Here is a 27900-nt window from a genome sequence, read left to right as displayed (position 1 = left end):
CTTCGGTAATGGTGAAATCTGACATATTTTAATGCAAGCTATATTGCATACAGCTCTGCTGTAAAGTTGTTACACTCTAGTGGAATTTGTGCAGATATGTTGTCTAAAAAGACAGCAGAAGATCCCACTAGGGGTGCTCCAATTTTGAGACATCTGTGTAGACAGGAACAAAATCAGAATATACAGTTCTTCAAACTTGAAGAGCTGCTGGTACATCACAATAGGGGTGGAAAATTTCAATTGCCTGCCAAAAGAAAAGCTGCATGTTGGCATGTGTGACTGCCATGGTGGAAGTGAGTTTGGTGGGATCTGAGCTAGTAAGAGATCTTTTATCTGTATACCAGAAGGGTTTTATGATAGTCTGTCAAGTGTTGCAGAAATTCTCAAATTTTGGCCAAAAGATAGTTGGGTACATGGGATACTCTAGTAGGGATTTTATTTTAGTTACATATAACAGAGACTGCTGTTGGCATTAAAGTGATGAAGGCGGTTTTTGTTGGCCTCTACATATGAACTAGGAATAGACGATATACAAAATGCTCCAGTAGTAATTCTGATGGCTTGATGGTGAATATGGTCTAGCCATTGCAGAACACTAATAAAAACAGACTTGAGGCCCATAGTCAAGTTTGATCTTAATGCCCTGTACAAAACAAAGCAAAGAACACCATCAGCACCCCAGTAAGTGGAAGATAGTGTGTAGGATGTTCACTGCTTTATAGCAGTTGTCTCATAATTGACCTATGTGAAGGAGAAAACTGAGTTTACAGTTAAATATCAGTCCCAAGACCTTGGTTTCTAATGCAATTGAATAAGTGATTGTCCTAGTCAGAGTTCTGGGTCAGAATGAAGACTGTCTGCAGCAAAAATGCACGCAAACCACCTCCTGCTGTGAAAATTTGAAACCATTAGCAAGCACCCATTTTGAGAGATCAACAAGGACTTCTTTCAGCTGTCTTTCTATGAACCCCTTAATTACATGAATGATAGAAGAAGTTGAGGAAGTTGTTCTGTTATTGAGTTCACTTCAGTTGCAAAAACTGTGACACTTAAAACAAAACCCTGTGAGACTTCTTGGTTATAGGGTGGGATAGGACAGGAGATAGCAGTTCCAACTCAGGCTTGGAAGATTGTTAGATAACAAGTTTTTGATAAAAAGAGTGACTTTTCTCTAAGACCAAAAATAAATTAAAGATGTCAAGAAATTATATTCTTGGTTTAATCCTTTATCCAAGTATAAGGATTAAACCAAGAATATAATTTCTTGACATCTTTAATTTGTAGTATAACCAAGTGGAAAAACTTCCAACAACTCTAACACCAAAATTATGCAAGTCTTTAGTATTCCAAGTCTCCAAGCAGTGTCATATGCTTTTCCTCATTAAAGAAAACATATACTACATGCTCATGTTTTAGGAAGGCATCTCTAATAGAAGGATCCAGCCAGACAAGATGATAAGGGATAGAATGACATTTTTGGAAGCCAGATTGGAAAAAAAAAGGCAGTTTCTCTCCAGAAACCATAAAAAGAAGAGAGTTAACGATTTTTTCCAGAATCTTGCACAAGCAGCTAGTCAGAGCAATTGAGAATAATTATTTCAGATTTTGGGACCTTTCCCTGTTTAGGAAAGGCAATTATAATCACCGTTTTCCAGATATCCAGAAATATTATTATTATTACCCAAGACCCCATGGAGTCAAAGACTCATCTGAGAGGTCTTTTTATCAATTTTAATTTAGAAAAATTCCTCTCCCAACTGGCAACACTTAAAGCAGTTGTGAGGAAAATTCACAATAGTATTACAATATTTAAAACTGAGTTCTCGAGACTGCATTTTAAAATAAACTGCAAAAGTTCAAGGGAACAGTCCTTCCACATCTGTTTTGTCTTGCATAGCAGCAAACAGAATAAAACTCTGAAGTCTTTTTTCTCTCAACAAGGAACTCTTCCTTATTAATGTCATCATGATCATGATTTAGCTGACATTCATATTTATAATTCAAAAGATTCGATGGAGTAAGGAAGACATTTTTCAGCAAGAACATGAAGCTGTTGACATGACGTGGTGACTTCTTGGATCACTCTGTTCAGTGTAAAAAAAAACATTTCTCTCCTTAACTCAGTTTCATATGACAATTCAGCATCTCTTGATTCTTCACCTGAGTTTCTTCTTTCTACACCGACGATCCATGACTATCCCCAGATCATCAAATTTCTTTGGCGTAAGCTACTGAATTGTTAACTAATTCATCCTTATTTTCAGTTAAAATTGCTTTTAAAGCCTCGAGGTTTATGTCACATTGTTATATATTCAATCCTTTGGTTTGGAAGTAGACTTGTGTGTCATTAATTTCTAGAAGGACGAATTCCCCACAGGCCAAGAAAGCACAGGAAGGAAAATGATTGTAATGCAATAAGCAGCATGCTAGCATCTGACCTGGTAACTATTTTCTTCTTCACCAGTGAAATGTTCTACAGCACTTAAGATTTGGAATAATTTTTTTTTTTTTTTAAACACTCACAGCATCTTCCAGTGCACTCCACCGAGTTTCTACTACACGTTTGACATTTTGACCAGTGACTGAAGTCAGAATATCCAAGCAATGGGTTGAGGAAGGAAAAAAAAAACATGAACAAACGCTCCACAGTTCCAAAAAAAAGTAATAATAGAATTCAGAGCAACAGAAGCTACATGTACACCCGCCAAATTCACCGAGTGATTTGTACATGCGACAAATTCTGCTTTTCCATTAATTTCCTTGATGCATCTCTGAACTCTGTATATTGACCAGCCATCACAGCAGTATTATCATATGCTTGTCGTCTACAATCCTGAATATCAATTCCACTCTTTTTTTCTAATTTTTGCAAAATCATAGTTGAAATATTCTTGGAGGTTTTACCTTTGTTTCAATGAAATCAACAAATGATTCCACAACCATCACTTTATTTCCATCGATCATTGATTGATAGTATTTAGCCTTACGGTTGTTTGGGGGTAGCTATATATGCCACCATCTAGGGAAATGATTATGAGCAAGATGGTTTCCAGTTGCCTTCCTTGCCGTACTATATCCTATGACTGTAGCCTGTGTGTTCACGGAGCCAGTTTGCCTGCTTGTGGGATGAAAAACCCTAAATAAACTGGTGGAAAAAACCCTGCTGTCCACATCCAAGACTGGCTAACTTGGCTATGGCTGAGGAAGATCCTTAAGCTCCTCACGTTGTTGACGGGAATTGGACCCAGGACACTCCTTTCCCAGGCATATGGTTGCGAAGCGCATAGCCACTTTGTTAACTGCGTGGATCCATCTATCATAAGGTAGCATAAAACTTGGCTAGTTTAATCCTTATGAAAAATATCATAATTTTACTTCTTACTTTTTCTCCCAAAATTTCTATAAAATCGTCCTGAATAGTTCTCAATCGCCGTGCCATGCATTTTATTGTTTTATTTTTAAGAATTTGAATTATAGTATGATAGGGAAATGTAACAGTTTTGTTATATTTATATTTTATTTATTTTAGTTGTAAGTATAGTTGTTAAAAACTAATTATTAATTAAGTAATAAAAATTACTAAGTTAACATAAATAAAACAATCATCGAAAAATAAAATTGTGGCTCAAATGAAAACCTCCAAAAAAGTGCCGCCAGGAGTGGATCGCCCCCACTAGCTATGCCACTGACTACTGTATGAGACCAGCTAACTCACCTTTAGTCAAAAGAGACCAGATAAAGGTTTCTTGCATCATGGACAGAAATTGAACTCTGGGTCTTTCCGGCCAAAGGTTTCGTCTATGATAACTGAGCTACGGAGGCTGCTTACAAATAGTGGTAACATTAATTATGGAGACCCAGATCATCACTATTTCATGTACATTTCCTGCTAATAGAAGCATGTTGGTTTATACTTCTGCAAGAGCTATAAACAACAAATCACACAATAACCACAGTAATCAACTTTAATGCACCGATGATGTACTGTTATTTTCAGTATGATATATCTGTACAGGAAAACCTCGCTTAATGCGAATTCGATATGTGCGATAATCAGTGTAATTCAGTGAAATGATATTATTTCCTTCTTTAAGCAAGTGATTAATCAGTTAAGGCAATTTTTTTATGTTATGCAAAATTTTATGTTACATGAAGCTTAGTCAATCTGCAGCGAGCAGCGGCACTTGTCAATGTAGCAGATAGTGGGTGGTGACCAACGACACTCGGCAATTGAACTCAAAGCAATCATCGCAAATGCATGTGCAAACTGTTCTCTTGTTCAATCACTTTCATTTCATTTTGCTTTAATTTTGATACCTGTAAAGCTTTGGTGATCAAGCTTATCCTTAGTCTGCCCCTTGTCCGTTTGGTGGTTTCCATCCCTGTAGGGCAATGTAAGGTAATCTCTGTTGATTCATTCTGTTCACCATTCTTAAGAAAGCTGCTAAGATCAACAGCCTTCAAGATCTTTCAAGAAAGACTTCATTAAGAGAAGAGTGGAGAAGATGAACTCATGAAGTACTCAACCCATCTTGACGGAAGAGAATCAATCATAAGGCTTTATTATATTCAACCCCTGATATGGAAAAGATAAAGACTGATAAAGAAAGAGGCAGTAATAAAAAGAGAAGAAAAGTAATTACATTAGAGGAAAACCAGGAAGTCATTAAGAGACATGAAAGTGGCACTAGTAATATAATGATTGTGCAAAACCTGGGATACAGCAAGTCTGCAGTTTGGACTATATGAAATAAGAGCAAAGAATACAAAGAACAAGGAAAAGTTGCTACTCCTTTAAGCATGCAGATCAGCCAAAATAGAAGCCATTTAATGATCGAGATGGAACATCTTCTATCACTCTGGATTGAGGATTGTAAACCAAAAAAGAATACCTCTTAAGTACAAAGAATATTCAGGCAAAAACTCTCAATATTTTTACACCACTGAAAGAGACTGCATGACATTAGAATAACTGAGGAATCTGCTCATGCTGATAAAGATTCTGCAGCCAAGTTTTCTGAAGAAATGCAAAGGATAATTCAGGAGGACGATTCTGATAATCAAATATTCAACGTCGACAAAACTGGTCTCTTTTGGAAGCGTATGCCAACAAAATCTTTCCTAGCTAAAACTTAAGCATCTCAACCAGGATATACAAAGTACCTAAAGATTATCTTACACTTTTATTAGGAGGCAATGAAGAAGGAGACTTTAAACTCAAGCCTATGTTAGTTTATGGTGCTCAAAATCCAAGAGCTAACATTATTGAAGAAATCAGCACAATTGGAAAAGAATTTGCATTTAATGAACTGGATAATGTGAGAAACTTGCTCTATTCCCATTCAGAACAGTTAAGCAAGAATGATCTCCTTCAACTTGAAGAACAGTGTGCATATGAAGAAGATAAAGAGTGCAAACAAGAAGGGAATGTTACGACTAAGAAGCTAACTGCAAAAGAACTTTAGCTAGTTTTTCAATCACATTGAGCATGCTAAGGAAATTTTGTTTGATGATGATCTTGACAAGGAATGAAGCTTCAAAGTCAGCAGAAATCTTAATAAAGCAATCGCCAGGTATCACAAATTGCATGAAAAGATGAAAAGTCTGCTACTATTCAAACAACTTTACTTAATTTTTTTGTAAAAAAGTAGCTAAATTGATTTTTATTAACTTTGATGATTTTATCCTTTAATACAGCTTATACTGTAATTTTTTTTCCAAATGTACACTAATTGATGGATAAATTATAATTATTCCTATTATTTACTGTATTCACTTAACATGACATTAAATGGATTAATTAATCACGTTAAGTGAGGTTTTCCTGTACTTTCATTTCATTCAAGTTAATTACTGTGGTTATGTAATTTGTTGTTTCCTGCAAGTCTTGATGTTGTCTATGTGTTGTTGGAATCCATACCAATTCCATTGTAGGAATAGTTTCCATTATTTCTTTTTTGGAATCAATAGTGGGAGATCAGAGGTCATCCCTGGAAACTGTATAAAGAGGGTGTGAGTAGGGGAGTGAGAGGCAGGTTTTTTTCGTGCAGAGTTCTAAATGATTGGAATGCCTTGCCTAAGAGTGTGGTGTCTGCAAGGAGTTTGAGTGTGTTGAAGACACGGTATGATGAGATGTGTGTGTGATAAAAGGACCTCCCAGATGAGTCTTTGACTCCATGAGGTCTTGGGAAATAATAATAACATGATGAATGATTTTGTTGTCAGTAGTCTTGGATTTTTTTTTTTGTTTTTTGAGAACTGTGGATAGCCAATATCCATTTCTTTTTCTGGAAAAAGATCCAATATATCAAAATTCCACTTCCTCTAGGGTACTCATTATATTAATTGTTTGATCTTCTGGAGGGGGGGAGAGGTGACCATGCTATCTGTTGATGGGCAATCTAATAAAGGGTCTGAAGGCAATATCTTTGATCCTCTGTGGTGCACTTTTATTTTTTTTAAAAGTTTTTTTTGTATTGGGACCCTTTTTCGTATATCTTCAGGAATGAGCCTATAATGATTTCTCTTTTCTTCGCACAAAGGAATAGCACTCAAATCATATCTTTCAGAGCTGTTTAGTTGTGAAAAGGTAGGATTGACATCCTTGTCATTGTCCCAACTGAAACTTTCTTTACCGTTGCCTTCTTAGCATAAGAGGATTTAGCAGATGTTGCTACTTTGTGATGTACTGCCTCTTCACCTCCTGGTATGTGATGCATGTTTTTAAATTTTGAATCTCCTTGTTATCCTTGTACCTTTGACATATTCAGGAGTAAGCCAGGTGATCTCCCTCAATAGTTAGACCATTTTGGTGTTTTGCTCTTCTAGTCTTTATTTGCATGTTCTTTACTGCTACATGGGCACAGATGACAGAGCCAGGACAGCAGCTTAAGAATGACCAATTTCTGACATCTAATGAACTGTAAGGGGTTTGGGATAAAGAGTCATACTGGACAGTTGAGATATCCTACTTTTTTTTTTTTTTTTTTTTTTTTTTTTTTTTTTTAATGGTAAGGATAATATTTCTAACATGAACCAGATGCCCATCCCTACATATCTATTCTTCTTATGGCTATAATAAATTTAGTTTAATCCTTTATCCCAGTGAGAGCAAACAAAGTTTGCACCTGAAAATATCTTCAGGACTGAATATAGTGTTGTACTATCTTACCTGGGTAAGTAGTACAACACCAGGGCAACTCGTAGCAAAGGTGGAGCAAGCTACCAACACTCCTATCCCAGTATCTCCCATAATGCAAAACACATCTCCTTGTGGATATGTATACTGTTATGCATTAAGGGATTGGCCACTACCCAAACTAGTTTCGACCTTTATTGAGGTCTCTTCAGTGGGAGCTAGGCCCAGAGTTAGAGATACCAGGCAGAAGCAATAGCAAGGTCATCTTTATAGGAGTTGCCAAAAGGTCTGCCACCTTTTTTTTTTTTTTTTTTTTTTTTTTTTTTTTTTATTAAATTACTCTGGATTTAGAGAAAGATGTTGAAAGTTTATTTTTCACTAGGTTAGACTATAATAAATTTAGTTTAATCCTTTAAATCCTTAAAAAAAAAAGGGTGGCAAACCTTTTGGTAACTCCTATAGGTAAAGATGACCTTGCTACTGCTTCTGCCTGGTATCTCCAACTCTGGGCCTGGCTCCCACTGAAGAGACCTCAATAAAGGTCGAAACTAGTCTGAGTAGTGGCCAATCCCTAACAGTATACATATCCACAAGGAGATGTGTTTTGCATTATGGGAGATACTGGGATAAGAGTGTTGGTAGCTTGCTCCACCTTTGCTACAAGTTGCCAGGGTGTTGTGCTACTTACCCAGGTAAGATAGTACAACACTATAAGATAGTACAACACTATATTCAGTCCTGAAGATATTTTCATGTGCAAACTTTGTTTGCTCTCACTGGGATAAAGGATTAAACTAAATTTATTATAGTCTAACCTAGTGAAAAATAAACTTTCAACATCTTATGGCTGTTACTCCTTGGTCCTTAAGTTTGGAATATCTCTTCAGTAGGAAGATCAAGCCTCTAGAAAAGTTTTGTGGAGTATAATTGAAATCGATATTCCCCCAACAACAGATGTTGCATGGAATAATTTTTCTGATTGCGCTACTGTAGGTACTTCAATAAGGAAGTCTCTTGACAATTTATTTATTTTGGAGATACTCCAAACCTTCCAAAATCTTCTTGAAGAAAGATGCCATTTTCCTAATTGGACATTCACTACAAATACACCACTGTATGATTAGGAACAGTGGTGAATTTGTTGCAGCTTCTGGTGTTTTTTTTTTTTTTTTTGTTTCTTACTTTGCTTTTCTGTCGATAATTCTATGGTTTCTTGACCTGGCTAGGTCTTGTTGAGAGCCCCTGATAAACAAGAGGATAAAGAAGTGTCCATTCTCACTAGGAGGTGAATTTAGTTCCAGAGCTCACCACCCAACACAGACACATAAATGGACACCCATTCACCAGCAGGCAACGACTGTGCTCGAGAGAAAATACCAGGGCTAGCCGGAATGCTAAACGAGCACCACAGCAAGCCTTAGTCCGGACCATGGGGTAGGAGATTTACTGCAATACCCTTGACCCTTGCATGAGCCCACTAGTCGATTGTTTCTGGCAGACCATCAAGGACCACCCATCTGAAGTAGATGGCCAAAGTAGTGTAAGATTACCAAGTTTCTTCTTTCCAGTTGTCCATGGGTCACACCACAGGAAACATGGCAGTAAGGCATTGGATCCCAGTGATGGTGGTATTGAAGAGGAGTAAAAAAAGACTCAGGAGAAGTAGAGCAAAGAATACAGTAAGAAAAGCATAAACAAAGAATAACAAAAAAATCCAGCACCATCATTGGGAGGTATCCTCCAACATGAACATGTGCCTCACACAGCAGAACCACTTGTTGTACATTTGAACCGATGTTTTGGAAGATGACATCAGCCACTTCAGCCCTCCAAAAGAGTAAGGTTTGTCAGACAGTGACTGTCATCTACCATCTAGTAAGGCTGACTCACATAATTTTTTCCTGCATTACCTTACCAGGCTGCAACTTCACCGAGATTTCCTTTTCCCCCAGCCTTTTATACAAATGAATGATTCCATTGAGGCACCTTTCCTCATTCTAGTCACTATAATATGCCTCTCTCATACCCTGACCATTTTTTCTTCATTACTGTATATTTACTATTATTGCTGTTCTAGAAAATGCAACTTTTATTACTGCTTGCATATATCATTCTTTATTTGCTCCATTAATTATCCAGTTAAAGAAATTTTAAATTAAAAACAACTTTAACTCCACTGTATTGCTACAATACAATTAATAAGCCAGAAAATTCGTGTTAACAGACAGATTATAGAAATAAGATTAATCTTCTTAAAATAACCAGTAAATGATATACAGTGAAACTGATTATAAAATGAAACTGATATTCATGCCACTTGAATAGTCTTACCTTTTGGAGATTCCAAATTTAGTGGATGGGTCAGCTGAATATTTGATGGTACTGTTTTTTCTATAAGTTCTTCAATGCTCTAATATATAAACATAAAGTGCATATGTGTGTTATATTAACATAGCTCATTAGATATATAAAAATAATTTGCTAACAATTTTATGTACAACCATTTACAGCTACTTCAAACTATCAAGCACCGACTCTGATGAACGACAGTTAATCCGTCACTACATCCATTGCCAGTCTTGGCTATGTGAATCTTACACAAAGAAAAGCTCTTAAACTATAGTAATTAGTAATAGTAACATATGCAAGCTGAAGGTTAGACAAACCTTGCTCTCTGATCAAACACGGACATTTTTTTCAAGCAACTTTAGACCTCCAAGAAGCTGGATGCTGGTCTTACCCAGAGATATTCCACAAACATCAATGCCCATGATGGGATTTAAACCCACAGCCTGGTGGTCTGAGAGGAGATTCACTAACCACTCAACTCAGGCCAGTAAATATGGTACATATAGCTGTTTTTAAATAATTGCAGTTATTCACAAATTTCATAGTTTTTTTTTTATTTTCCACTTTTTGGGGGAAAAAATGTTGCATATTTTATTATTATTACCTGACATCTCCAGGGAGTCCAAAGACTTATTGAGGGAGGGCACCTACTCTACAACTCTGTCTCCACCACTCAATCCACCAACAAACTGCAACTACACCAATGCCATCTATCGTCCATCACCACCACTAGTATTTTCACAGACAATCAGAAACATCCATGCTCATGGTGAAATTCGAACCCACAGCTTTTTCGCTGGAGAGCAGATAAGCCAACTAGGCTGCAATAGTAAAACATGCAGTAATTAAACGGTACTATATTAAGTGTCTGTAAATTGATCCATCATTACATATGAATTAAGTGCCTGATCCTAAAAGGATAGATTTGTTTTCAGTTGAGTAAGTGTTGAATGCAAATCATATCTTTAAACTTAGGTGCTGATGACAGCTAGCTTTCATTTTTCAACTTATTAAATTTCATGCATGGGACATTTCTGAAACTTGGCAATGACTACTATCTGCATTCTCAAAGATAGGTTTCTTCGCTCACCCAATGTAGGAGTATATACTGTACAATACACTATACATATGCAAAGTTTTCAAATTGGACAAAATCAGAACTACACATACAACATATTACTTTATTATGGCAAGCCTGGTTTAGCATACTATGTCCTGGTTTAATGGTTCCAAGGAGGTCAAGAACTTATCAAGAAAAGGCCCTTTCTTGTCACTCATACCCAGTGGTGAGCTATGGAAATTATAACAAAGGGCTCGCATCGTCAAGCAAAAAAAAGCCTAACTTAGCTCTTAATACTTATATTGAGAATTTGTAGAGCTTCTGACAGATATGATAATTCCTGTAGGATATCAATCATTAATGCTAGATCTTTTAAAAATTCCAAATTGAGAAGTCGGTTTAAAAAGCCCTTATCTTTATCGTTCGATACAAAATGTTTGCATAAAGCTTGGTAATTTCTCCACAAAGCAAGAGCTATTCGTAAACTGCAAGCTGCCCATCGTGGTCCAAACACATGGCCGATCTTTAAAATTTTGATACCAAGGTCTTTTGCAATCTTATTTAATTCTCGTCAATTTTTTGGTGATTGATGATAAAAAGCATATAATTTATCATTAAATATTTCGAAATGATTTATTTCTTTAATGTTTTTTTATCGAATCATCTAATGCTAAGTGTAAACGATGAGCACAATGTCAAATCCCAACTTTGGGAAATTTTTGTAGAAGTTTGATCGCAACACCCGATTTGTTTCCTAGCATTACACTAGCTCCATCAGAACAAAATGCAATGAAATGATTTTTTTTATATAGTTATCAGAAAATCCATATGAATTTAAAGTAGCAATTATAGTAGCATGTATACATTCCACAGTTGTATTTTCTAGTTCTACAGGATTATTAAACAAGAACAAGGGCTTGCAAATTTGAGAAAAATTTAACAAAGGGCTTGCACAAGCCCCTTATAGCTCACCACTGCTCATATCCAAATACCTATCGCTCTTTATACATAAAATGAAGATGCACTCCCAACATTTAACATTTCACACACTCACTACATACCAAAAATAAGATCATAAACCTTGCTTGCCAAACTACACCTTTAGTCAATTTCCAGTAACCTTACTAAATTCTATGTTTCTATTATATCTTCTCTCCTCCATCTATATGCCAGTTCGCATCTTGGTTACTCATCAAGTAATTTTTTTTTTAACTTGTCTTCCCATCTCCTTGAAGTTCAGGTGACCATACTTTTGTACAGTGTGTCCAGATATCCATTATAAAAGAAAATTAGGTGGGGAGGAATAAAATTTTACACAGAAGCAGAGACAAATCAGGAAAGACAAAATTTGGCATTTATCTCCAACACACACATACCTACCTTTAAGTATGGCTGTATTAAACTAACTGAAATTTGGGACACTTATTATAAGACTGTTGATCCCTAAGACAGCCTTTGTAGCTCAGTCGGTAGAGACGAATCCCTTCTTCGGTCAGAAAGACACGGAATCGATTCCTGTATGATGTTAGGAACCCTAATCTGCTTTCTTTCGATTAAAGGTGAGTTAACTGATCTTATACAGAGGTGGAGGGTTTTTTCTCCTGGTAACTCCGGGTTTTCATCTCTCAAAACAGGCAAATCGGTCCGTTGAACACACACACACGGCTAAAGTCATAAAATATACTATGGCAAGAAAGGCAACAGGAAACCACCTTGATCATAATCAATTATATAGTATAGTAGCATATAGCTAACCACACCCACCTCCATCAGCGGTATGACTAAGGGAATAGGATACGTCCCTAAGACTAAGCCAGCCTACTGCCTTAATCTTAGAGACTAACCTAATTCCTCTAGTTCCTCCAGAGGCACCTAGTTCGTAAGACTACAAGTTGGCTCTTAATGCCTCTGCATTTGAACAGAACTATAATAAATTTAATTTAATCCTTTATCCAAGTGTAAGCAAACAAAGTTTGCACCTGAAGTATCTTCAGGACTGAAGCAACTCATGGTAAAGGTGGACCAAACTCTCCTCACTTGTCTTAGTATCTCCCATAATGCAAAGCGCATCTCTGCAAGGAGATGTATAATGCTATGCATTAAGGGAAGGGCCACTACCCAGACCGGTTTCGGCCTTTACTGAAGTGAAAAAGTAAAGGGTTGCTCATCATAGGCCTACAATAGTTAGTATAGGGGTGCAAGAGAGCCTGATAGTATTAGGGGGGAAAAAAGGCAGATAGCATGAAGAGAGAGAGAGAAAAGGCCTCGGCTCTTTTATATCATCATATAGCCAAAGGCTATCAGTTTTCCTTTTTCAATCTCATATAGATGAACAACCAAAAGACCAATTCAGTACCGTCGAGAGGGTGTACCATAGAGGCAGCCTGCCTCATGGCGCGACTTAATAAGGGCACTCGTTCAGCCATATTGCAGTAGGCACTGTCGCTATGCTAACAATTCCTGCTAGCGTAGGAAGTGCAGAAAGAAGCTTTTCCAAGCTTAAAAATTATTTGCAAACAACGACCCAAGAAAGATTGGTTAGTCTAGCAAGTATATTGATAGAGAAATAGTTCCCAAGTTTTTGTGGAGGAAAATGATGGGACTGACTGTGAAGATATCTATTAGTTTGCGTAGGTTTTCTATACATTGAGTTTCTAAATTTTTCAGAGCAGCATGAAAGGACTTTATATCACACATTAAAGATATAACTATCAATGAAAATGATATAATAGCAAGTTTTGACATAGTTTCCTTATTTACAGATGTCCCTACAGAAGTGCTAATATTACTAAAGAACAAATTATCCAAAAAAATGTTTGCTTTACTGACCCACTGCATTAAGTTTAGTTACTTCCAATATCAAGACACCATCTACAAACAGAACCAAGGTCTGGCAATGGGCAACCCTTTATCTCCTATTCTGCGAACATTTACTTGGAGGATTTTGAAACAAAAGCTATATCATCCTTCTCGTTTAAACCAAAACTTTGGAAAAGCTATGTAGATGACATTTTTATTATTTGGAGTCACAGCCACAACTCTCTCATGGATTTTCTTAATCATCTCAATAATCAGCATCCTAATATAAAATTCACAGTTGAACTTGAACATGATAATTCCCTACCATTCCTGGATATAAAACTTTCACGCTGCTCTGGAAAATTTAATATTTTAATGTATAGAAAACCTATGCAAACTAATAGATATCTTCACAGTCAGTCCCATCATTTTCCTCCACAAAAACTTGTAACTATTTCTACCTTGGGTAATAGAGTACTCTCTTCTGAATGACCCAGATGAACTTCAAAAAGAAATTAATTACCTCTGTTGTGTCGGAAAAAGTGCTGATTCACTTTTGGTGAGTCATCCTGCTTCTGACCCAACATACGGTAACGATTAGATCTAAGGATAAGGACATACTTATGCCTCCAGAAGAAAAGCTAAAAAGATAGTGTATACATGCTCACTCAGAAGTATGTCTAACCATCTTTAGTTGTAGATACTAAGTGATTTTGAGAAGCCCATAATTAAAGTTGATAATGTCTGTGTAAAAATTAACAAGGGAAAATTATGTATCTGTACTGAAATGTTATTATTAGATGTATATAAGATGATATATGTATTAGAGCCATGTCAAAACAGTTCGGAGTTGCGGTGACCAATTGGCCGCCGCTATGAGCATGACGTAGTCATCGAGAGAGGGCGCTCGCACTTACAATATAAGGTCCAGCAAGAGATTCAATCGCTCTCTTGTTTTGTGTTCCTGATCCAATTCCTGGATAGCTGTGGAAGTCTACCGCCGGTACCCAGCAACAATCTCCTGGTTGCTGTACGTGCCATGCCAAGATAATAACCGAAGGAATGAGGTCGGAATTCCAGTAAAGAGCCGTTGGTTAGTTATACCAATGTGTAGTCAGCGAAAGGTGAACCTTTCGAAGAAAATAGAAGTAAGTCGCAGATGCCATGAGAATACGTGGTGAGAAAACGCGGAAGTGTAATCAAGGAAGTCTCAGCAACTCCGCGAAAAGACAAGAATGGTAATGTACAAGTTTTCATACTCATTTTGAATAGTAACCAAAGAAGGAATGGGAACCAAGGAATTAAGGAGCTCCACACAATTAACTTTCATATAGTGCCTAAAGGACTGTTTTTTGGACTAATCTGTCTATGTCTAATAAGCTAGTGCCACTCTAAGCTTATACTGAGAAGGGAACCAAACCTTCGAAACTGTTTATTTTGGAAGAACCATTTATGATATTATGTTAGAAATTAGATTGAATATTAACTAAGTTGGGGGGGGGGGGTAAAGCCTTAGCATAAATAAGAACATTATCCCATGTTGAATTTGCAAGATGGAATACGTCCGATATGCTCTACACAAGGATTGTATATAACTAGGTGCATGTGTTTTATATGTGGGAACTGAGTAAATCTATGTGAATTAATCAGTTCTGAACATAGTAACACAAAAGAAAGTGTGGGACTGTTAGAATAAATTCAGGAGTAGATATTTTGGATATCCTAACATAAAAGGGGGGGGGTGGAGTTCAGACTCCTTAGTGTTGAAATTACTATAAAAAATGTATATATGTAAGTGGTTAAAGAAATATATTTAAATTAAATGTATTTCTTTAACCCAAAGTTCATGAGTCTGTCACTTTCTGAGATTTGAATTACTTACCACTTATTAAACTTTCGGACCTGCATAAATAAAGGGGAGGGACCATGACTGAAAATCACGTGATCCCGTTAATATTTTGAGTTGTTTAATTGCATATCAGAATTCAGTTGCTGGCTGGCACAGTCGTTTTAAACAATTATAAATTTGTCACCAACGGAATAGCTGATGTCCTAAAGTAATAGATAACAGAAACTGCAGAATGAATATACTAACATAAAAGGAACGAAGAGCAAGACGTAACACCTCTCACATGTCTTTGGATAAAATGGATATTCTGATAAAACCATTAAAAATTTTCTTCTAAATCCTCCTAGCCATCACACTGAAGAAATAACCAACTTTAAGGATTACATCTCCATCCCATACATCAGTTCAGTTTCAAAAAAATTAGCTAAAGTTCTTAAGTACAACATCAGGACCTTATTCACTACACTTCAAAAAATCCGCTCGCTAGTATGCCATCCAAAGCCTCATCATCATAATCTGAAACATCCTGGTGTTTATAAGATATGGTGTGATTGTAATATCCCTTATTTTGGTCAAACAAATAAATCTATTGAATTATGTATGGAGGAACACAAGAGAGACATCTCTTACAAAAGAAGACCAGGGTCATTCAGTCTGCCGGATAGATCCAAAAACATCTTTCGTTGCCATGATGAGTTTGAAAGAAAAATTGTGGAGTCCAGAGAAATCATTCTTAATCGTGAACATTTAAATAACAATTTGAGCTACAACATCCCTGATAGCCACTCTGCTGTTGTTCAGTACTGGCGTTCACGAGTCTGTATGCATGCACTCACCAAACAATGCCACGTTTGAAAGAACTTAAATGTAAACACAATTTTTTCATGTCAATTATGTACTGCAATTTTCCTGTGCTTCTCAGTTTTAAACTCAGTGTTTTCATTGCTGTTTCCTATTTTTAGAAGACAACTGAAGAAGGCTGTCAAAAGCCGAAACTAGTAGTGTTTTATATCATTAAAGCCTTACAATTATTCTCAGTTTTAGTCATTAAATCTCTTTATAAAAATATATAAAAGTTCTTAGACTGGTAATATTGGGCAAGTGGAGAAGGGAATTCCAAGTATAATGAGGGGTTCTCTTTGGGGTTAGTCCAAAAGGAATGCCTCTAAGATCCCACTTTCCATAAACTTTTAATTTTGTCTTGTCTGCATTAATAATTAATCAGTTGCTTTTGCTGAATTTTTCCAAAATACCAAAATATATATATATATATGGAATCATTATCCTTCAAAGTTCCAACTACATCATCAGCATGTGCTAATACCTTTTTTCCTTTTTAGTTGACGGAACTATTATTCCTCGCACAGCACATGTATTGTTGACTTGTTGTAAGAAAGGTTCAAGAACCAATGCAAAGAGCAGTGGACTGAGAGGGCAGCCTTGCTCGATTAATTTTTGAATTTTTACTGGGTCTGACATAAACCCATTAACTAAGAGGCAGGTGGTTGAATTGGTATAGGCTCCTTTGATAACAGATAGCAGTTTTTTTACCTACACCAATTTTCTGGAGGATGTGGAATAGAAAGGGATGCCGGACATTATCGAATGCTTGAGTAAGGTCTAATGATAGCACTGCCATCAACTGCTTTTTGGTGTTAACTAAGTGGATTAGATCACATAGCAGAAATAGATTAAATTCTATGGCTCAACCTGGTACTCCATACACCTGTGTGCTTTTAATTATATATTTCATTCCCACTTCGAACCTGTTATTGATAATGAGGAAAAATATCTTGTAGTAAGCAGTGCCATGGCGTGCGGTTGTGCAGATTGTGTTTGTGTCCCACACAAGGGCGCTTGAAGATGAGGGGAGCCATTTCACCATGGAAATAATAAAAAATATATATATAAATTTTCTTATTCTTGAATTATATCGTACTATATAAATTACACAATTACAAATTATAGTTAATGCAATAAAAATGAAATTTAAAATCAATCAAATTATTATGAATTCTTAATAATCTAACAATATTTTTATCTAGATACATCACCAGTTTTATTATAATTTGTTTGAAGTGAAACGTTATCAATATTACCACAGGTTTTATTTCACAGAAGAAGCATCGACTCAGTGAAAATTGTATAAATATTCTCAATTGTTTATTATATTTTTAGTAGAAATTATCAGTTTAAGATAGACTGCGAATTCATTCTTACGTTGTGCTTTGCCCTTTGTGGATGTGACTGAAACAGTGACATTATTCTGCAAATTTGGAAGGTAAGAAACTATAACATAATTGATTTTTTTCAACAGTAAGCATTTGGCAAGACTTTAAAATAAAAAGGGCAGTAAAATTTACCAGCCAAAATAAATTTTGATTTTAATTGAACCTCTAGTTTTCCCGAAAACATTAATAACATTTTTTAAAAAAAATAAATTTTAAACGACTTATTTTTGTTGTGTAGTTGAATAATTTTCATTTTTTTTTTATAAATTAAACTATTATTTTCTTCTTAACCCCTTAACCAATTATCCCATATATATATATATACACACACACACACACACACACACACACACACACACACACACACACACACACACACACACACGGGTCACTGTTGAGGGACCATAGCTAAAAATACCGTATATAAGCAGGATAGACTATCGGCATGTCAGGCTGACACGGCTCAACTTAAATTAATAAACATTAGTTATTTATTATTACGGGCAACTCCAGGGAGTCCTTAGACTCATCGAGGAAGGTCCCAAATCATGTTCATCACAACTATTTGACATTCACACAGTATCTATCATACCTTGCCTTAAACTCATTCACTGTCACAGCACCTACTACAGACTCTGGCAGCTTATTCCACTCATTCAGCACTCTAAATGTAAAGAACACAGCTCTAACACCCTTACTAACCACACTCTTGCCCAGCTTCCATGGATGTCCCCTAGTCCTCCCACAACAAGCCCTGTTCTCAAAAATATCTTCTGAATTAATCTTACAGAAACCCTTCAGTAATTTGAATGTCTCAATCATATCTCCCTTCCTCCGCACTATATAAACCAATTTCTGCAACCCACAAATCCTCAACTTGTTCTCATAAGGTTCATTCCACAAACCTGCTATCATATTGGTCACTCGCCTCTGGATCTTCTCAACTTCCTCCCCATCAAGAATAGGTGACCAAATTTGGGCACAGTAGTCGAGGTCTTATCAAGGCTCGATACAGAGGAACAATAACCTGCTTGTCCCTGCTTGTCAACGTATTCTTCAGCAACCAAGTGAGTTGGCCACTTCTGCAATGTGCCCCCTAAACTTCAACTCCTTATCCACCAACACCCCTAAATCTCGTGCCTCAATTTCTTGGAGAACAGTTCCACCAATGTAGTAAACTGCTGCTAATCTTTTCACCCCAAAATTATTATTATTATTATTCCTGATACCTCCAAGGAGTCCGAAGACTCATCGCGGGAGGACATCTTCAACTGTCTCTACACCTTATCTCTACTACGAATCAACGCCATCTACCGCCCACCTCCAACACCACCACAACTAGTAATTTTTGTCTGTAAATTGCGTGTGTTCTGAAGGGCCGATTTGTATGTATGCGGGATGAAAAACCCGAGTTTCCGGGAGAAAAAACCCTGCTACCTCTGTATGAGATCGGCTAATTCACCATCGATTGAAATCGACCAGATAAAGATTCCTCCCGTCGCGACGAGAATCGAACTTAGGCCTATTCCAATCGAAGGGCACAATGTACCGTCGTTCTTCCAATTGCGCTACGGAGGCGCTTAAATGTATAACCTTACATTTTGCCACATTAAATTGACATCCATTCTCCTTAGCTCAGATCTCCAATCTATCCAAATCATCCTGCAAATTTTGACATCATCTGCATTCACTATTGCCCTACCCAACTTTGCATCATCCGAGAACAAATGAACTGTTCCTCTCAGATCCTTTCCTATATCATTAATGAACAAATTAAACAGCAGTGGTCCAAGAACAGAACCCTGCGGCATACCACTAGTCACAGGCCGTCCTTTGGACTCTACTCCTGAATAAACCACTCTCTGATATCACTCTGTCAACCATCCTCCTATCCATCTCACCAATACTATATCCATCCCCATATGCTGCATTTTACTGATTAGATGTGGTATCCTGTCAAAGGGCTTAGCAAGGTCTTGTTGAGATATAAAACTCTTTAGATGATCTAGGTTTGTTTACACATACTGCAATTGGCCCTTTCTTGATACTTTTTTGATGTATTTTGCATTTCATTTCATTTTGTGCATTACAGTGTTACTGTGCAGTTGGCTTTTGTTTTATAAAATATATTTATTGTTGGTTAGTAAATTGTTCGTGAATTTGGATTATTATTCACGTAATGAAATTACGATAATCATATTTTGCTAAGTTTGAAAATCAGTTAAATTGTTTCATTTTAGTTAATTATCTTAGTTTTGTTTTCGAACTAGAAAACAAAAGATTTTTATGTTATGTTGGGTAGACGTCTAGAAAATAAATAATTTTCAATAAGAGATTTATTTATATATTTCTTCTTGTTCTGGTTGGAAGGCATTGGGGTCCTTTTACTAATTTCTTTAATAAATAATTTTAATATTCATCATAGGTTTCTGTGGTTAAGAAGTTCAATAGAAATACTCCGGTTTTGTGACCATATGTTTATTAGAGAACTGTTTTTAAAAAACTAAACAGGTACTAAAAATAACCAGACAAGTTTCGTTAGTTGTAAGACTAACATCTTCAGGGGTAAAGATAACTAACAGTTTAAAGCACAAACTATAGAAAATTACAAAAAACAAGTTAATTTGTTGGTATTATGAACATCAAAAAAGTTCATTAAAAACTGATTTTAATGAGTGTTAGTTGGAGACAATGCTATTTGTTATCGCGTTCTGTGGTTCATGCTCACTCTGTCCGTGGTCTGAAGTGAATAAATTTTTAATAAACAATGACCAAACTTTATTTAAAATCAAACCTTTGTTTTTGTTGCATTGCAGAGGAATTTTAATCATATTTGCTGCCTCTTTGAATTTTCTTGTGAAACAATTCTTATCAATATAGGACATGTCTGTTCTATCTAGACATGTCCTATATTGATATCCATAGTTCATCATGGCTGGTAGAAGCTGTGTGATATGCTAAACCAGATTTATGTTCTCTCTTCTTTTACGTCCTTTTGATATTAGCTCATGCGAATTTCCCCCAATCTCCCTGTCTGGACCACGTAGCAGATGCCACTGAGGATGAAGAGATCTTGATATTTTTTCATGTGTCAGGAAAGTCACTTTTATGTTGTAGAGTAATTTGGCTAATTTATCTATTACATTCTTGATGTTTAAGTTTTTTTGTAGGTGTTGTATTGAGATTTTTCTTAATTATCTTAGCTGTGTAACCATTCAGTTGTAGAATCTGTGTTAAATATTGTATTTCTTCTTTCTACTTTTCTTCTGTACTGGGGATGCTGTATGCTTTATTCCTTAAGATTTTTATTTAGGCCTATTTTTTGCTTGGGGTGGTGGTGTGAGGTAGCATGAAGAAATCTTGATGTGTGTGTTGGTTTTCTATAGATGGAGAATGATAACCTGATTTTTCTTTCATTTATTTCTATAAGGATATGTAGGAAAGGAAGTTTTTATTTTCTTCTAGTTCCAGAGTAAATTTTATGTTTGGATGCAAGTTATTCAGATAGTCTTTAAATGCAGTCAGTTCTATTGCTGTTCGTAGTCAAATGATGAAGATATCGTCCACATAGCGGAGCCATATTTTTGGTTTTATATGCCAGTTTTGTAAAGTATTATTTTCAAAATTTTCCATGTATAGGTTTGATAGAGCTGGTGAGAGGGGTGAACCCATTGCTAGTCCTTTTTGTTCCCAGAGTTTGTCTTGGTAAAGGAAGAACGTGTTTTTTATGCAATGTTTGTAGAGCCGTACAATGTCCGGTGGAAAGAGATTCTCCAGGATGTTTACTGTTTCATTTCTTGGAATCTTTGTGAAAATAACTTTAATATTATAGAAATGTCTTAATTAATAAACAATTAACAGAATGTAAAAAAATATTAAATAAATATCACTCAGATATCAATCAGTGGCTAATATCTCTACATGTTAATTTTCAGAAAAATACCTAAGATGTAAACATGTTTATTAATCAAAACATCTGAAAAATCAAGTTCTGTAATATAAAAAAAACAAGTCAGTTTTGGGCCATTCACCTTAAAAAATAATAGTCAGTTAAGTGGTTAAAAAATAAGTTTAAGGGGAAATTTCAGAAATTTCTATTTATTCTGGCAGACAACTTTTACTGCTCTTCTTATTTTAAAGTCTAACCAGGTTATGTTAACACCTAGATGTCAGAAAAAGAGCCAAAGAAGTTATCTGGTGCACAAAACAAGAAAAGACAATTGAACTAAGAACAACTGGAACATAAATTGGCTGGATCGCTGAATAAATTTTTAACTTCAGAACCACATAAAAAACTAAGAACAGAAAATTCTGATGAAGCAAATGCTCCATGTAGCTCTACTACAGAAAAAGAGGAGGACACAAGATAACTATGAAAAAAACAAATGTTACATGCAAAAATGAAACTGGCCTGACTGGACTGGCTACAGAAATTGCAGCAGAAGAAATATTGGATTCTGATTCAGCAAAACCCAAAACTTCAAATTTTACTTTAAATTTTGATGTTAATGATCCAGGTACTTGGCCAAATCATATAACCACCAAAGTTAGAGATTGTTTAGTTGAGCATTGCCCATGTCAAGTAGTTAATAAAGAATTTCCCAAAGATAAATCCGGTGCTAGTTTTCCAATACATACTATTATCGAACTTTAGCAAATTATTATTATTATTTGACATCTCCAGGAAGTCCAAAGACTCATCAAGGGAGAGTGTGCCAACAGCATCGAACGATTGGTCCGCTTCCAACTACTAACTGCACTCAAACTTACTTAACTGAGCCATTAGTAGCAGAGGCTCTACCAATCGATCAACCTTTGCCGGCAAATGGAGAAAAACTTTTACGAAGTTTAGTTTATTCATAATTGCAAAATTCGGTTTTCTCTTATTATTGCAAAATATTTGGTAGTCAAAATTCCCAACTTAATAATGAATACTTTTGAAACGATTGGCAACATTTGAGTCATATAATAAAAATACATGAGACAAGTTCTGCACATTAGCAAATTAAAAGATTGGAGTGATAAAGATTTAATGAAACATTGTAAAGATTTGGACTTAAAACTGAGCGCCAATCAAGATATTGATGGTATGACTATTTGAGGAATGAAAAACTTTGCAATGTTTTATTAAAAAAGTCAGCTCCTCAGGATGTTTTAAATTATATATACGAAAATAAATTAACTGACACGTTTCCGAACACTGCGATTGTAATGCGTATTTATTTAACATTACCAGTATCCGTAGCATCAGGGGAAAGAAGTTTTTCAAAACTGAAACTAATAAAAAAAATTATTTGCAGTCAACAATGTTGGAAGAAGTTTTTTCCCACTTGGTTAGACTATAATAAATTTAGTTTAATCCTTTATCCAAGTGTAAACAAACAGCTTGCACATGAAGTATCTTCAGGCCTGAGGCAACTCGTGGTAAAGGTGGACCAAGCTCTCATCATTCGTTGTCTCAGTATCTCCCATAATGCAAAGCACATCTCCTTGCAGACATGTATAATGCTATGCATTATACATGTCTGCAAAAGGCAGAAGCAATGGAGAAATCATTTCCCTATACGAATTACCAAAAGATGTCTCACCTTATTATTATTATTATTCCTGATACCTCCAAGGAGTCCGAAGACTCATCGCGGGAGGACATCTTCAACTGTCTCTACACCTTACCTCTACTACGAATCAACGCCATCTATCGCCCACCTCCAACACCACCACAACTAGTAATTTTTGTCTGTAAATTGCGTGTGTTCTGAAGGGCCGATTTGTATGTATGCGGGATGAAAAACCCGAGTTTCCGGGAGAAAAAATCCTACTACCTCCGTATGAGATCGGCTAACTCACCATCGATTGAAATCGACCAGATAAAGATTCCTCCCGTCGCGACGAGAATCGAACTTAGGCCTATTCCAATCGAAGGGCGCAATGTACCGTCGTTCTTCCAATTCCGCTACGGAGGCGCTTAAATTATTATTAAATTACTCTGGATTTAGAGAAAGATGGAAGTTTTTCCACACTTGGTTAGACTATAATAAATGTATATGTGAAGGTTTCTGTGGTTTAGCAGTTCATAAGAAAGATTCAGGTAATTGGACCACGTTTATTAAGCTAAATGAAAATAAAAAACAAACCCGACAAGTTTCAAAAGTCGCTTGACTTACATCTTCAGGGGTCAAAGGAAACTAAAAGTTTAAACACAAGAAATGAGAAATTACACAAAATAATTCATTATATACAGTTGTGGCCATATAACTGTTATTAAATTGAACATCCGAATGTAGATTCAGTGCAATGCTAATTTTGAACAATGCTGGATGCTGCCGCGTTCAGTTGTTAGAGGTCTGACTTGGGTATATATATTTTTTTTTTTTTATCAATGCTGACCAAACTTGGTGTAGAATTAGGCCCTGGTTTTTGTTACACTGCGTTGGAAGTCTAAGCATGTTTGCAGCTTCCTTAAATTTCCTTATGTAACAATTTTTTTTCAATGTAACACGTTTGTTTTTTGCCAGAGTACATTATGGCCAGTGGAAGTTGTATGGTATGCTAGGCCTGATTTGAACAAACACCAAAAAGACATACAAAAAAGAAGAGAACACAAATCAGGCTTAGCATACCATACAACTTCCACTGGCCATAATGTACTCTGGCAAAATACAAACATGTCTTACATTGAAAAAAAATTGTCACATAAGGAAATTTAAGGAAGCTGCAAACATGCTTAGACTTCCAACGCAATGTAACAAAAACCAGGGCCTAATTCTACACCAAGTTTGGTCAACATTGATAAAAAAAAATATACCCAAGTCAAACCTCAGACAGACAATGTGAACATGAACAACAGAACGTGGCGACATGCATTGTTCAAACTTAGCATTGCACTGAATCTACATTCAGATATCCAATTTAATAACAGTTAGATGGCCACAACTGTATATAATGAATTATTTTGAGTAATTTCTCATTTCTTGTGTTTAAACTTTTAGTAACTTTTGACCCCTGAAGATATAAGTCCAACGACTTACGAAACTTGTCGGTTTAATTTTTATTTTTATTTAGCTTAATAAACATGTGGTCCAATTACTGGAATCTTTCTTATAATAAATTTAGTTTAATCCTTTATCCAAGTGTAAGCAAACAGTTTGCACCTGAAGTATCCTCAGGACTAAGGCAACTCGTGGTAAAGGTGGACCAAGCCCTCATTATTCCTCGTCTTAGTATCTCTCATAATGCAAAGCACATCTCCTTGCAGAGGTGACTTCTCCATTGCTTCTGCCTTAGTATCACCACCTCTGGGTGTGGCTCCCACTGATGAGGCCTCAATAAAGGTCATCTTAATAAAGTAGCAGAAACCAGTCTAAGTAGTGGCCCTTCCCTTAATGCATAGCATTATGTCTGCAAGGAGATATGCTTTGCATTATGGGATATACTAACACGAGGAGTGATGAAAGCCTGGTCCACCTTTACCACGAGTTGCCTGAGTCCTGAAGATACTTCAGGTGCAAACTTTGTTTGCTTACACTGGGATAAAAGATTAAACTAAATTTATTATTGCGGTCAACAATATCTGGAGAGAGTCTAACGGATTTATCAATTATATCAATTGAAAATAATATTATGGATTCATTAGACATTAAAGATATTAAAAATTTTGGAGGCTAAAGCAAGACAGATAAATATGTAAAATAAATCTATATTTATCCTAATTGTTATATAGTTAAAAGCATATCTCCAAATTATCTTTGTTATGTAATATTTCTTTTTATATTAAAATAAAAATTTTTGTTTATATATATATATATATATATATATATATATATATTCTGTTGCATTCATATATTAACAAAATAAACATTTTTGAAAATTTTTATTATTAAAAATTCCTTATTAATGAATTTTAGTGATCACATTCTTCTACTATTGTTAAATAAAATTTATTTTTATGCATGCATAAAAGCTGTTTTGTATGTTTAACAAAGTAAAATATTTCGCAATAATTTTTCATGAAAACTTATTTTATGGGGGTGCTGAAAACGTTTTGCACAAGGATGCCTCCTACCCACTGGTAGGAAGTATTAGAGATCTCCAGCTGCTGATTAAGTGTGATATCTATTAGGTTTAGGAATAAGGACAGTATGGCTTGCTACAATTTCACTTGGTATATGTCCTAATGAGAGAAAGGAATTAAATAGTGCAACTAGAATGGGAAGAATAAAATCCCAGGCCTCACAATAAAGTTCTATCCCTAGACCATCAGGTCGCAGGGATTTTCTTGTCTGGCATTCATTATAGGTTGAGATAACTTCAGATGCTGTAATGGGGCTGTCAAGCCCATCTTGGATATGAACAGGAAAGCCATTAATCTTCCAAGAGTTATAATTTCCAACACCACTATTGTCTTCAAACAGATTTTGGTAATGTCTTTGAAAGGAGTCAAGGATGTCTTTAGTGGTAGACATGTCTTCGCCATCAACACAGATTTGAGTGATAGTCCTTTCTTTGTGAAATTTTGTAAATTGTCTATTGAAGAATGCAGCTGAAGGGCTATCTGCTGTAGTATTCGTATTTTAAAATTTCTTTCTTCTACTTGTTTCTGTCTTTCCAGTTCTATGTTAATATTTCTAATGATGTTGCTACATTCTATACCATTGCTTTGGTTTGTTACAAGCCAGCTTCTCTCTTTAGACAGATCTTTCAACTTTTGAGGAAAGCCTGTTCCTTTCCCCATTCCATCATATTCTGCTTTTACTGCTTGTTTGAATTTAACCACATATCCCAATTCCAGGTAACATTATTCCAATTCAAACAGAGGATCTGGAATTTAGTTGAAAAGATCTATGGAAAATTTGGTGGAAACCTCCATGGTCCAGAAGAGAGATCTACTTTTTTCATGCAGTGGAACTTCAGTATAACTGGATTTTGATCTGACATGTTCATGCCAAGATGTTTCATCTGAATTATCCTATATATGAGAGAAGAAGAGATATAAATTCGATCAATACGAGTAGCAATACCTTGATTCATGTATGTGTACGTCCAGAGATTAGGATTGCAAATCCTCCATATGTCTACTAGTTGAGCATTGTCAAGACATGTTTTAAACTGTGCATATCCCACTTTTCCACTCCAGGGATGTCCTCCTGTTTTGTCTAATGTGAAGTTTTCAATACAATTCCGATCTCTAACTGCTATGATGTAGTGGGCGCAATATAAATATGGCTCCCATGGCTGGAAGAATTTTCATCTACCTGTTCCATTGGATGAAGCATAAACATTTATAAACTTTATTACACATCCACAGTAATTTTAATTTATTGTCAAGATTCTCCCATCTGTATCCCTTTGGATATTACAGAAGGACTCAAGGAGGGGGGGGGGGGGCAAGAATAAGAACTCCCACTCCAGCTCTGTTAAATCTTCCAAAGCTTTTATATCTTTATATCTGCAGAAGTATGTTTCTTCAAGAAACAAAACTGATATTATTATTTAGCCTCCAAGGAGTCAAAAGACTCATCGTGGAAGGTCCTAACTAGGAAACACAAGTCTATCAGGACTCAATGTGGGAGGTCGCTCCCAGGAAACACAAAGTCTATTATACCACTTCTTAAACTCATTGACCATTCTCGCTATCACTGCTCTATCAGGCAATGCATTCCATGGTTCAACCATTGCAAAGAAACCACTCCTCATCCTCTTGCTCACAGTTTCCTTTCGCAACTTCCACGGATGGCCCTTTGTCATCACTCCTTCCTGCTGTTAAACCAAATGAAAGAACTCCCCAGTGTCAACCCTGTAACCACCTCTCAACAGTTTAAAAGTCTCAATCATATCACCTCTCCTATTCACCAAACTCTGCAGTCCACATTCCCTTAGCCGATTCTCATAACTAACATTGTACAGTCCTGAAACTGTCTTTGTTATCTGCCTCTGTACCCTTTCCACAGTTAATTTATCCCTTTCAAAACCTGGGTACCAATTCTGAGAACAATAGTCTAAGTGTGGTCTGATCAAGGTCTTATACAAAAGAATGATAATGCTCATCTCTGCAGGTCAGTGGCCTTCTCATTATTGCAGAAATCCATTGTGTTACTTTCACCACCTTTGCAATATGTCCCTTGAATTTCAGGTTTCTATCAATCAACCCCAGATCTCTTGTCTCCCCTACTTCCTCCAGTATATCTCCTCCAATAGAATATTCAGTGTCCCAAAATTCAAGACCTTGCATTTTGCTGCATTAAACCGATAACCCCATTCATTTGCCGATCTATCTAACTTATTCAAATCCTCCTGCAGGGCTGCCACATCTGTTCTATTACTAATAATCCTTCCAAGATTCACATCATCTGAATACAACTGAACATCCCCCTGCAGTCCACTGACAATGTCATTGATATAAAGGTTAAACAATATAGGTCCCAGTACTGAGCCCTGTGGGACCCCACTTGTAACCCTCTGCCTCCTTGAAACTGCT

At 36.1% G+C, this 27900-nt stretch overlaps 1 protein-coding gene across 1 annotated transcript in view; it reads right to left on the bottom strand.

Moving 5' to 3' along the window:
* The window catches only part of LOC150095455 (glycine dehydrogenase (decarboxylating), mitochondrial), a 649342-nt gene that overhangs the window by 540265 nt on the left and 81177 nt on the right, over positions 1-27900 (bottom strand). The window contains exon 2 of the mRNA XM_090410555.1: positions 9470-9548. Within this exon, the coding sequence (XP_090266681.1) occupies positions 9470-9548 (79 nt within the window). The remainder of the gene's footprint in view (positions 1-9469; positions 9549-27900) is intronic.

Source organism: Typopeltis vanoorti, chromosome 20, assembly GCF_054136105.1.
Source record: "Typopeltis vanoorti isolate ZY-2024b chromosome 20, IOZ_Tvanoo_1.0, whole genome shotgun sequence".
Classification (NCBI taxonomy): domain Eukaryota; kingdom Metazoa; phylum Arthropoda; class Arachnida; order Uropygi; family Thelyphonidae; genus Typopeltis; species Typopeltis vanoorti.
The sequence above is the reverse complement of the archived record's forward strand: the minus strand, read 5'-3'. Positions and strand labels throughout refer to the sequence as shown.